Raw genomic sequence first — 13,669 nt, forward strand, 5'->3', positions numbered from 1 at the left:
GTCCTCCAGTACCCCCAACAGTAGACATTTCTATTGTAACCCTGGACAATCACACCTGATTCAACTTGTCAACTAATCATCAAGCCCTCAATGAGTTGAATGAGGTGTGGTTGTCCCGGGCTACAATGAAACTGTGTACCGTTGAGGGTATTGGAAGACCAGGGTTGGGAAGCAATGCCTTGGTTGATCAGCAGAAAAAGGAAGACTTTTAGCAAGCAGTAAAGATTTACCGCAGCCTGACAAACAGTCCCACATGGTCATGTTTCATGTCCTCACCACAGGTGCAACTTAAAAAACCTTAGATGTTAAATCAATGTCAATGGCAAGTCACGACCTGTAAACCAATGCTCAATCTGATGAGGCAAAATAAAAGAGAAATGCAGAGAGAATAAAACAAAATACCATTCTTAATGGTTTCCCACAGGATCATGGGACAGAAATAACATGGAAATCAAGAGAGAGGGATCATATGTACTGTACTCATTAACTCCCTTAGGTCTTGTGACACCATATTGCTTTCAATGCTCAATCCAAAAATAGAATAACCTGTTTCTCTATCTATTAAAGCTGAAGACATTCTGCTGAGTCTACCCAGCAACCAAAAGTTCCAAGATGTGGAAAAAGAAATCAAAGGTCACGGACCAGACGGCCACTGGCCAAGGTATGTAGATAATGTTATCCCCCATTATCTCTGCAGGTGAAGGTCAAGAATACCAGATTAATGGACGCCAAAAAACACTGTCAACAAACATCTTCAATCAAGAGTATATAGTCTCTGTTGCTTTACTTGTAGACATTAGCTTAATAATAACATCATCATATAACCACCATCATCCTCCTCATCTTACTACATTTGTGTACTACTACCAGTCAATTATTTCAGTTCCCTGTCTGCAGTAGAAAGTTAATCTGATTCCAAAGGGGATGAAGTAGACTACCCACAACAGAATGACAGCGTCAAAGGAAGATTGAAGATAACGAAATGACAACAAGACTACTGAACACAGATCACTGCACCATGCAGCGCAGTAACTTTCATCCATTGAAGAAAAACATCAGACCGAAAAGCCTAAATCACATCACATAGCTCCTGTTGGCCATTAAGCCTCTAAGCGACAACAGTGATTTATATTATAGCACAAGACTACAATTGGTTGTCAACTGTGGGACGACAAAATCAAGGGAACACATCAATGCAAGGGAACAACACGATTATCTGACACCCTAACACCGGAAATATAGAGCAGAAGCCCTTTCGGAAGACTAGAAACCCTTCACTCAAATCTGACATCAGAGAAGACATAACACCGTCCTGAATGTATAGAATGGGGCCTGAACTGTAGAGAGGAATCTCCAAATTGATTACAGTGACGGGCACAAATCAATATCAACATCAAGCAAGAAAGATGGCATCCAATGCCTAAAACGTGCATTTATTATGTAGCCTGTGTTAATGTGCTCTTTAACGGACCTTCATGAAGCATCCTCTACTGTTCATTGTCATTAACTGTATTCCATTTTGTTATGTACAACAATGTACAGTTTTACGTACGGGGATATGTTCTACTGCATATCTGATCTGATCTACGCTGTCACTTACACAATGTGTAAGCATGGATCCTCGAGGAGAAGAAATTTAAATATGATTCAACATTTTTTAACAAGGAATATTCTGACATCTAATATGTTAGAATATACATACTGTGTTAAGCATGGTCGTGGTTGAGTATTTGGACCGAGATCAATAAAACCACAAGCCAGTTTTAAAGATAATGAAATGAAAGATTGCAGATATGACAGTTGCATTGCAGAATGCATCAATGCAAGAACAAAAAGCAACAATTACCTGACACAGTACAACAGACATTATGGAGAAAGACTATGAAACCCTTCACTCAAGGGAGATAATGTAGAGGCCATAACACCGCCTGGTCTATGATACATTCTCACATAGAGGACATAACACCGCCTGGTCTATGATACATTCTCAGTAGTAGAAAACATGTATGGAACATGGTCCAATACATAGGAGATACATCTTCAAATCTGTTACAGTTATGGGTAAAATACCAAACCAACATCAACACAACAAACATCACAAGATGCCCATTATGATCAGCATATCTGTGAATGTTGGAAGGTCATCTGTGTTCAATCTCAAACGGATTACTGAAACATGTAATGGAGTTGATTGCAGTCTTTGGACATTTGTTTTGCATTTCCTGTTTTTTTTGTGTGTCTATTGCAAAGTGTGTCACAATATCAATGTCTTTTCTAATACTCAAGTCTTGAGCCTCAGTCCAGTCCATTTGGTATTTTTAACAGTACCCTGCTCACATGTGTCCTGTATGTGCTTTCCCAACTTTACATGAGCAGGTCCTGTCTCAGACGTTTTTGAAAAAGAAGGGGGTAGGCAAGGGGAACTCTAAAGGCTTGTTCCCCTCACTGTTACTTCTGAGGCATGAAGAATTCACCTAATATGCAATGGGTTTGTTCTGTTCGATGGCGTACGGTTTTACGTACGTGGATATGCTTTATCGCATATCAGTTGTCACAAATGTATGTACAACCATGGATGCTCGAGGAGAAGAAATTATCCAAAAATGATTCAATACATTATAACATTAAACATTCTAATAGGTTTCTTATATGTTCGGTTTGATGACGTATGGTTTTATGTACGTGGATGTGTTCTAAGATCATCTAAACATGATTCAATTACTGATAATGTTAAATATTTTAATATGTACAGTACCAGTCAAAAGTTTGGAATCACCTACTCATTCAATTTTTTTTTTTTTTTTTTTACTATTTTCTACTTTGTAAAATAATATTGAAGACATCAAAACTTTGAAATAACACAAATGGAATCATGTAGTAAGCAAAAAAGTGTTTGAGATTTTTCAAAGTAGCCACCCTTTGCCTTGATGCCAGCTTTGCATTCTGTCAACCAGCAGTCTTGAAGGAGTTCCCACATATGCTGAGCACTTGTTGGCTGCTTTCCCTTCACTCTGCAGTCCAACTCATTCCAAACCATCTCAATAGCATTGAGGTTAGGTAATTGTGGAGGCCAAGTCATCTGATGCAGCACTCAATAACTCTCCTTCTTGTTCAAATAACCCTTACACAGCCTGTAGGTGTGTTGGGTTATTGTTCTGTTGAAAAACAAATGATAATCCCACTAAGCGCAAACCAGATGGGATGGCTTATCATTGCAGAATGCTGTGGTAGCCGTGCTGGTTAAGTGTGGCTTGAATTCAAAATAAATCACAGACAGTGTCACCAGCAAAGCATTCCCACCCCATCACACTTCCTCCTCCGTGCTTCATGGTGGGAACCACACATGCGGAGATCATCCGTTCACCCACTCTGCGTCTCACAAAGACACAGCGGTTGGATCTAAAAATCTCAAATTAGGACTCATCAGACCAAAGGACAGATTTCCACCGGTCAAATATCCATTGCTCGTTTTTCTTGGACCAAGCAAGTATCTTCTTATTATTGGTGTCCTTTAGTGGTGGTTTCTTTGCAGCAATTCAACCATGAAGGCCTGATTCACAAAGTCTCCTCTGAACAGCTGATGATGAGATGTGTCTGTTACTTGAAGTCTGTGAAGCAGTTATATGGGCTGCACTCTGAGGTGCAGTTAACTCTAATGTTTCTCTTTGCTTATTTGAGCTGTTCTGCCATAATATGGACTTGGTATTTTTCCAAATAGGGCTATCTTCTGTATACCACCCCTTACCTTGTCACAACAAAACGTATTGGCTGAAACACATTAAGAAGGAAAGAAATTCCCCAAATGAACTTTTAACAAGGCACACCTGTTAATTGAAATGCATTCCAGGTGACTACCTCGTGAAGCTGGTTGAGAGAATGCCAAGAGTGTGCAAAGCTGTCATCAAGGCAAAGGATGGGTACTTTGAAGAATCTCAAATATAAAATATATTTAGATTTGTTTTAAAAAATGTGGTTACTACACGATGTGTTATTTCATAGTTTTGATGTCTTCATTATTATTCTACAATGTATAAAGTAGTAAAAATAAAGAAAACCCTTGACTGAGTAGGTTTGTCCAAACTTTTGACTGGTACTGTATGTTAGAATGTTCATATTGTTTTATAAAGCATGGTTGTTTCGGTTGAATATTATTTGGCTATACATTAATAAAACCGCACAACGGATGTAAAGGCAGTGGGACTAATGATCGATCATGTGAAATGAGCATATCATTGTCATGATGATAATGGTCATGTCAAAGGAGAATTACTTCTCAATTAACTTACCTGGTTAAATAGAGATTGCATAAATAAACTAATTAATATAAATGTTGATTACTGTTAAATTGCTAATAAATCAATAATTTCCTGTTACCAGTTGGGATCAAGAAGAGATCAAAAGTCCCTGGAGTTATGATCACGCAGTATGTGGAGGAAATACCAGATGGGAAAAGCCACCCTGACTTCACCCGCAAGCCTATCGCGTTGACCATTCAGGAGGGTAAGCATGAAAGTCTGTTCATCCTTATTTCCACCACCATGTGGTTCAAACTCCAGATCAGCCATCTTTCTCTATCACCACCTGCAGTGCAGGAATAATTTTGAATCAATCCCTACTCTAACCCCACGAAGATAAATGGTAGAGCGTGTGCCCGTGAAGTTCGCAGCTTTTTAGGCAAAGGTTGCGCACCTCTCATTATTTTAGTTTGTAATTTTTTTTTGTTTTGTTAACATTAATGTAGATTCAAATTATAATGTGTAATGAGGGAATAATTGGCCGTTGTGTTATCACTTTCAAATTGTTAAATTGTATTTGTCACATGCGCCAAATACAACACGTAGACCTTATAGTGAAATGCTTAGTTACAAGCCCTTAACCAACAATGCAGTTCAATAAATGAGGTTAAGAAAATATTTACAAAATAAAACATTTAAAAATGTACACAATAAAATAACAATAATGAGGTTATATACAGAGGGTACCAGTATCGAGTCAATGTGTGGGGGTACAGGTTAGTCGAGGTCATTTTTACATGTAGGTAAGGGTAAAGTGACTATGCATAAATAATAAACAGGGAGTAGCAGCAGTGTAAATAGTCTGTGTGGCCATTTGATTAATTGTTCAGCAGTCTTATGGTTTGGGGTTAGAAGCTGTTAAAGAGCCTTTTGATCCTAGACTGGGTGCTATCGTACCACTTGCCGTGCTGTCTATGATGTACTGGGCCATACGCACTACCCTCTGTAGAGCCTTACGGTCGGATGTGTCACGCCCTGACCATAGAGAGCTTTTTATTTTCTATGTTGGTTAGGTCGGGGTGTGACTAGGGTGGCTAGGTAATTATATTTCTATGTTGGCCTAGTATGGTTCCCAATCAGAGACAGCTGTTTATCGTTGTCTCTGATTGGGGATCATATTTAGGCAGCCATTTCCCCTTTGTGTTTTGTGGGATCTTGACTTTGTATAGTTGCCTGTGAGCACTATAGCAGCTTCACGTTTCGTTTTGTGCATTTATTGTTTTCTTTGAGTTTCACTTCATAATAAAGAGGATGGAACCATACCACGCTGCATCTTGATCTACTCATTATGACGATCGTGACAGGATGACGAGCAGTGCCATACAAGGTGGTGATGCAACCAGTCAGGATGCTCTCGAAGGTGCAGCTGTAGAACTTTTTGATCCATGCCAAATATTTTCAGTCTCCTGAGGGGGAAAAGGTGTTGTCGTGCCCTCTTCACGACTGTCTTGCTGTGTTTGGCCCTTAATAGTTTGTTGGTGATGTCGACACCAAGGAACTTGAAACTCTTGAACCGCTCCACTACAGCCCCGTTGATGTTAATCGGTGCTTGTTCGGCCCGCCTTTTCCTGTAGTCCACGATCAACTCCTTTGTGTTGCTCACATTGAGGGAGAGGTTGTCGTCCTTGTACCACACTGCCTCCTCCTTTTAGACTGTCTCGTCATTGTCGGTGATCAGGCTTACCACTGTTGTGTCGTCAGTAGTCTTAATGATGGTGTTGGAGTCGTGTTTGGCCGTGCAGTCGTGGGTGAACAGGGAGTACAGGAGAGGACTAAGCACGCACCTATGAGGGGCCCCAGTGTTGACAATCAGCCTTTCAGATGTGTTGTTGCCTACCCTTACCACCTGGAGGCGGCCCGTCAGGAAGTCCAGGATCAAGTTAGTGATGAGCTTTGTGGGCACTATGGTGTTGAACGCTGAGCTGTAGTCAATGAACGGTAATCTCACAGAGGTGTTCCTTTTGTCCAGGTGGGAAAGGGCAGTGTGGAGTGCGAATGAGATGGATTTGTTGGGGCGGTATGCGAATTGGAGTGGGTCTAGGGTTTCCGGGAGGATGGTATTGGTGAGCCATGACCAGCCTTTCAAAGCACTTCATGGCTATCAATGTGAGTGCTACGGGGCGGTAATAATTTCGTCAGGTTACCTTCACTTTCTTGGGCATAGGGACTATGGTGGTCTGCTTGAAACATGTAGGTATTACAGACTCAGTCAGGGATAGGTTGAAAAGAAGATACGTCCTGGTAATCCGTCTGGCCCCGTGGCTTTGTGAATGTTGACCTGTTTAAAAATCTTGCTCAAATCGTCTACGGAGAGCGTGATCACACAGTTGTCCGGGAACAGCTGATGCTCTCATGCATGCTTCAGTGTTGCTTGCCTCGAAGAGAGCATTAAAGGCATTTAGCTTGTCTGGTAGTCTTGTGTCACTGAGCAGCTCGCGGCTGGGTTTCCCTTTATAGTAGATTGCTACCCCTGCCACATCTGACGAGCATCAGAGCCGGTGTAGTAGGATTCAATCTTAGTACTATATTGACGCTTTGCCTGTTTTGAAATTATAGGCTACCTGTTTTAGGTGTTAATGGTTGTTGGGCAGTCATTTTGAAGATGCCTATGTCCCTCTGATGGGAGTCAACATGTTTGTTGCTACAGAGCTCTGCCAGTTATAAGAGAGTATGTGTCACGTTCCTGACCTGTTGTCTGTTATTTTTGTATGTGTTTAGTTGGTCAGGGCGTGAGTTGGGGTGGGCATTCTATGTTTTGTGTTTCTATGTTTAGGTCGTTGGTAATTAGCCTTATATGGTTCTCAATCAGAGACAGGTGTTTGACGTTTCTCTGATTGGGAACCATATAAAGGTAGGGTGTTCACACTGTTTGTTTGTGGGTGGTTGTCTTCCGTGTCTGTATGTATGTTCGTACCACACGGGACTGTAGCGTTTTGGTTTGTAGTCTATACCTGTTCGTACGTTCTTCGTGTTATTTGTAAGTTCTCTAGTTCAGGTCTGTCTTCGTTCGTTTTGTTATTTTGTAATTATTCCAAGTGTTGTTTCGTGTTCGTCTTCGTCGTTTAATAAATTCATTATGTTTTCTAAACCCGCTGCATGTTGGTCTGATCTCTACTCCTCCTCTTCGGACGAAGAGGAGGAGAACAGCCGTTACAGTATGTGTGTGTTTGCGTTTGTAGCCTACTTAAGTCGAGTTATTATAGTATCGTCCAAGTAAGATGATTGTTTTTCCACCAAGTATTTTTGTCAAAATATGTAGGCTATATGTAGGCTAATGTAGGCTATATGTGTCACGTTCCTGACCTGTTTTATGTTATTTTTGTATGTGTTTAGTTGGTCAGGGCGTGAGTTGGGGTGGGCATTCTATGTTTTGTGTTTCTATGTTTAGGTCACTTGTAATCAGCCTTATATGGTTCTCAATCAGAGACAGGTGTTTGACGTTTCATCTGATTGAGAACCATATATAGGTTGGCTGTTCACACTGTTTGTTTGTGGGTGATTGTCTTCCGTGTCTGTATGTATGTTCGTGCCACACGGGACTGTAGCGTTGGTTTGTAGTCTGTACCTGTTTCGTGCGTTCTTCGTGTATTTGTAGTTCTCATGTTTTAGGTCAGTCTACGTCGTTTTGTTGTTTTGTAATTTTCCAAGTGTTTTTCGTGTTCGTCTTCGTCTTTAAATAAATCTATTATGTATTCACAACCCGCTGCATTTTGGTCCTCCGATCCTTCTCTCCTCTCCTCGTCTGAGGAGGAGGAAGATCTAGACACCCGTTACAGAATCACCCACCAACCTAGGACCAAGCGACGGGGGAGAGCACAACAGCGAAACCAGGACTCATGGACATGGGAGGAAATATTGGCTGGAAAAGGACCCTGGGCTAAGGCAGGAGAGAATCGCCGCTCTCAGGAAGAGAGGGAGGCAGCTAAAGCCCAGGAGCGGTGGTTTGAGGAGGCAGCAAGGAGACGTGGCTGGAAGCCCGAAAAGCCTGTGAGTAAACCCCAAAAATTTCTTGGGGGGGGGCTAGAAGGGAGAGTGGCGAAGTCAGGTAGGAGACCTGCGCCCACTCCCTGTACTTACTGTGGAGAGCGGGAGTACGGGCAGACACCGTGTTACGCAGTAGAGCGCACGGTGTCTCCTGTACGTGTGCACAGCCCGGTGCGGTACATACCAGCTCCTCGTATCGGCCGGGCTAGATTGAGTATTGAGCCGGATGTCATGAAGCCGGCCCTACATATCTGGCCACCAGTACGTCTCCTCGGGCCGGCTTACATGGCACCAGCCTTACGCATGGTGTACCCGGTTCGCCTACCTAGCCCGGTGCGGGTTATTCCACCTCCTCGCACTGGTCGGGCGACGGGGAGCATACAACCAGGTAAGGTTGGGCAGGCTCAGTGCTCAAGGGAGCCAGTACGCTTGCACAGTCCGGTATTTCCGGCACCACCTCCTCACTCCAGGCCAGTACCACCAGTGCCTACACCACGCACCAGGTTTCCAGTGCGTCTCCAGAGCCCTGTTCCTCCTCCACGCACTCTCCCTGTGGTGTGTGTATCCAGCCCAGTGCCTCCAGTTCCGGCACCACGCACCAAGCCTCCTGTGCGTCTCCAGAGCCCTGTGCGCACTGTTCCTTCTCCCCGCACTCGCCCTGAGGTGCGTGCCCTCAGCCCGGTACCTCCAGTTCCGGAACCACGCACCAGGCCTAGAGTGCGCATCGAGAGTCCAGTGTGCCCTGTTGTTGTTCCCCGCACTAGCCTGAAGGTGCGTGTCCTTAGCCCGGTACCTCCAGTTCCGGTACCACGCACCAGGCCTACAGTGCGTCTCAGCCGGCCAGAGTCTGCCGTCTGCCCAACGGCGCCTGAACTGTCCGTCTGCCAAGCGCCGCATGAACTGCCCGTCTGTATTGAGCCTTCAAAGCCGCCCGTCTGCCATGAGCCTGCAAAGCCGCCCGTCTGCCATGAGCCTACAGAGCCTTCCGCCAGACAGGAGCCGCTAGAGCCTTCCGCCAGACAGGAGCCGCTAGAGCCTTCCGCCAGACAGGAGCAGCCAAAGCCTTCCGCCAGACAGGATCAGCCAGAGCCATCCGTCTCCGCAGCGCCATCTGAGCCATCCGTCTCCCCAGCGCCATCTGAGCCATCCGTCTCCCCAGCGCTGTCTGAGCCATCCGTCTGCCCCGAGCCATTAGAGCCGCCCGTCTGCCCCGAGCCGTCAGAGCCGTTAGTCAGTCAGGAGCCGCTAGAGCCATTCGTCAGTCAGGATCTGCCAGAGCCGCCAACCAGACAGGATCTGCCAGAGCCGCCAACCAGACAGGATCTGCCAGAGCCGCCAACCAGACAGGATCTGCCAGATCCGTCAGCCAGCCATGAGCAGCCAGATCCGTCAGCCAGCCATGAGCAGCCAGAGCCGTCAGCGAGCCATGAGCGTCCAGAGCCGTCAGCCAGCCATGAGCGTCCAGAGCCGTCAGCCAGCCATGAGCGTCCAGAGCCGTCAGCCATTCATGAGCGTCCAGAGCCGTCAGCTAGTCATGAGCGTCCAGAGCTGCCATGTATCCAGAACTGCCCCTCAGTCCAGAGCTGTCTCTCTGTCCGGAGCTGCCCTTCAGTCCGGAGTTACCCCTCTATCCTGAGCTACCTCTCTATCCTGAGCTACCTCTCTATCTTGAGCTACCTCTCTATCCTGACCTACCTCTCTGTTCTGAGCTACCTTGTCCCGGAGCTGTCCCTTAATTTTGTGTTGCCTCTTATATTAGGTGGGTGGAATAGGAGGGTGGTCATTGTGAGGGGGATAAAGAAGCGGGGATGTATTATGGTGGGATGGGAACCACGCCCAGAACCTGAGCCACCACCGTGGACAGATGCCCACCCAGACCCTCCCCTAGACTTTTGTTGGTGCGTCCGGAGTTCGCACCTTGAGGGGGGGGTTCTGTCACGTTCCTGACCTGTTTTATGTTATTTTTGTATGTGTTTAGTTGGTCAGGGCGTGAGTTGGGGTGGGCATTCTATGTTTTGTGTTTCTATGTTTAGGTCACTTGTAATCAGCCTTATATGGTTCTCAATCAGAGACAGGTGTTTGACGTTTCATCTGATTGAGAACCATATATAGGTTGGCTGTTCACACTGTTTGTTTGTGGGTGATTGTCTTCCGTGTCTGTATGTATGTTCGTGCCACACGGGACTGTAGCGTTGGTTTGTAGTCTGTACCTGTTTCGTGCGTTCTTCGTGTATTTGTAGTTCTCATGTTTTAGGTCAGTCTACGTCGTTTTGTTGTTTTGTAATTTTCCAAGTGTTTTTCGTGTTCGTCTTCGTCTTTAAATAAATCTATTATGTATTCACAACCCACTGCATTTTGGTCCTCCGATCCTTCTCTCCTCTCCTCGTCTGAGGAGGAGGAAGATCTAGACACCCGTTACAATATGTAGGCTACATGTATACAGTTAATAAGCAACATTTCCAGTTGCAGCTCTATTTGTGCATGGCCCCTCTCAAGACGTCTTGAATAATTCAAATGAATTAACTTGAATAAACTACGCTGCCTTTGTACTAAATTGCTTCCTATTTGCACTTAACTTTCTTGTTCATCAGGTAAATTCGCCTTCTTCAAAGCCCTGGTTATTGGAGATCCAGAACCAACCGTGACATGGGGCAGAAATAATGGAGATGTGTCAGATACATCAAAATATGTGACAAAATATGACCCTGCTACACGTGAGCACTTATTTGAGGCAAGTAAGAACAGTAACCACATTATATGGATGCACAATAATGTGAATATACATTGTAAAAACATTTATGAAATATGAAATCAATCACTCATTTTGTTCAAATAATGATTGGATGCAGGCTGGAGCTCTTTAATGGACTTCAAATCAAGAACTGTGTTTGTTTTTTCAACAGATGGCCAATGTAAAACCAGAACAAGCAGACACCTACAAATGCTTTGCAGCTAATGAGTTTGGAAGAGCAGTGGTCACAGTGGTCCTCAATGTTATTGAAGGTAAGAGGCCAGATGAAAATGTTTTCTGTGGAAAGAGGGGTAGTGTTAATTTGAGGTTAGCACTTTCTTCACATTATTTCTAACCAAAAATCAAATAAGAATAAATGTATTGATTAAACAAAGTCCGGACATAATTATGCCAATGTATGTACTCGTTCAAGTCTTTACAATATACTAGCTTAAAATATAATCTTTCTATCTTTTAGTTGGGTTCAAGAAAGGACAAGCGGACTCACAGTTAAAACCAGTGGCGGCTGCTGCAGATTTTAAATCTGTACTGAAGAGAAAAAGGTATTGCCATGGTTTTATTTATATTTCAGTAACAATTGTGTATGCTTTATTTAAACTTTTAATAACTGTAAACATAAGCATTGACAACATTTTTTGTTGTTGTCATAATAGTAAAATTCGTCCCAAAATGGAAAAGAAAGAAGATGGAGAAATAGATCCAAAGTTTTGGGAACTCTTGATAAGTGCTGACAAGAAAGACTATGAGAGCCTCATGTTGGAGTTTGGAGTCACTGACTTCCGCTTTATGCTGAAGACACTGAATGAGATGAAGAAGGAAAGAGAGGAAGAGCAAGCACAGGTTTGCCTGTTATAATGTCATTGTTATTCATAGTAAACATATCAATATCACAAGCTTAAATTCCTGAGATCATAGAGAGTTCAGGGGGCTGAGTAAATCTCGATACTAAAGTAGTGGTCATTTTTCATTTGTATACACATTTCATCCATACAATGTCGTTTCTCCGTATAATTCATAGTTTTTTTCATGTTTACTTTTATTCAGTTCATTGAATACCTAGCTAACCTGAAACCTATTGAAGTTGGACCCGATGGCTGTGCAACCTTTTCAATAGACATGGATCTCATTGAACAAAGCAGCAGGATCTTCCTCTACAAGGTTAGACTCATGGACAGTGGAAGAAGGTTGTACATACAGATGTAGGATCTTAATTTCATTTTTAGTCAATCTATCTACGTAACTTGTGTGAATCTATCACAATGTAAATTGCTACCATAGTTCATTTTCTGTTGGTGAATGAATGCTACCAATGACGTAGTATGCAACTTGACTTTCTGTCGTTCATGTGAACTGACTTAAAGATGCAGTAAAATCCACAGTAAAAGACTTGGCAAAGACAGTACAGTTCTGTTGCTGATGACAGTTGTTCATTCCACTGTGTTTTCCCAATTCTCCCCACAGGATGGAGTGATGATTCCATACAGCAAGGAGTTGGGAGATACAATCAAACACAGCCTAAAGATAGTGGGCCGAAAGTATCAGTTCAGCATAAGGGATCTGTTTCCTGATGACGCTGGGCTCTACCAGGTGGATGTTGAGGACGTAAATGTATTCTCCACCGATTTTAAGAGTAAGTTCAGCAATACAATCTTAGATAAAAGGGTTCTTTGGCTGTCCCCATAGGATAACTCTTTTTTAGTAGAAACCTCTGTAGAAAGGGTTCTACCTCAAACCCAAAAGGGTTCTACCTGGAACCAAAAAGGGTTCTTCAAAGGGTTGTCCTATTCCGACAGCCAAAGGACCTTATATGGTTCTAGATACAGTGGCGATTTTAGCATGTAAATCTTGGGGCCAACCAAAAAACAAAATTTGGGATGCATGCCAGCAAATACACTACACAACGCAACACTAAACAATACTATAATTGCACTATAACGGTGACAAACGGTGCCCACAAACTGTTAGGGCCTACAGAAAGTCCCAACAGCAGTCCCAACACCTTACCACTGCTACACCTGGCTATCAGCGGAGCCTTGTCTGGCAGTGAAACAGTTCATTCAGCCTCATTTACTGCCTTTTTAAAAAAAGATGGCTGACTTGCTTAAACAAATGTGGTTCCTACTGACAATTGAGATGTACAAACTATGACAAAAGGTGATGACAAGCAGATAACAGGCAATCTGTAATTTCGATTAAGACATTAATGAGCGAGCTAGGACGGACATAGTCAATATAACAATTTTTTCAGCACTTTTAAAATGTACAGAGACAGAATTCAGAACATGGGCTGTTCTTACAGTGTTTTCCCTGTACACCAAGTCAGAACCGTATGATAAATAAAGGGGCCATATAGGCAGACAATGAAAGCTCTTACAATATTCGATGGTTACATTTTTCTAAAACAGTTTATAGGCTACATGTGCACCACCAAGTCAGAACAGTAGGTGAAATTAAGAGGGGAAAATAATCAGAATTATTAGGGTGAGGCACATGGGCTACTAACAGCGTACTACACAACATACACTTAGTATTACTTTCTTAGCTACGGTATACATATCTCCCTGGCATATTATATAATTTATGCAGCAGCATACAATACATTTTTGGACTCACATTGTTGTGCTTTGCTCAATTGAAC

General features: G+C 43.3%; 1 protein-coding gene across 1 annotated transcript in view; it reads left to right on the top strand.

Annotated features, from left to right (window-relative positions):
• Positions 1 to 13,669, top strand: part of igfn1.4 (immunoglobulin like and fibronectin type III domain containing 1, tandem duplicate 4) — a 39,075-nt gene that overhangs the window by 4,850 nt on the left and 20,556 nt on the right. Inside the window, exons 2-9 of the mRNA XM_038968418.1 lie at positions 568 to 661; positions 4,378 to 4,500; positions 10,871 to 11,010; positions 11,183 to 11,282; positions 11,489 to 11,573; positions 11,685 to 11,871; positions 12,076 to 12,189; positions 12,493 to 12,661. Of these exons, the coding sequence (XP_038824346.1) occupies positions 613 to 661; positions 4,378 to 4,500; positions 10,871 to 11,010; positions 11,183 to 11,282; positions 11,489 to 11,573; positions 11,685 to 11,871; positions 12,076 to 12,189; positions 12,493 to 12,661 (967 nt within the window). The 5' untranslated portion in view covers positions 568 to 612. The remainder of the gene's footprint in view (positions 1 to 567; positions 662 to 4,377; positions 4,501 to 10,870; positions 11,011 to 11,182; positions 11,283 to 11,488; positions 11,574 to 11,684; positions 11,872 to 12,075; positions 12,190 to 12,492; positions 12,662 to 13,669) is intronic.

This window comes from Salvelinus namaycush, chromosome 2 (assembly GCF_016432855.1).
Source record: "Salvelinus namaycush isolate Seneca chromosome 2, SaNama_1.0, whole genome shotgun sequence".
NCBI lineage: Eukaryota > Metazoa > Chordata > Actinopteri > Salmoniformes > Salmonidae > Salvelinus > Salvelinus namaycush.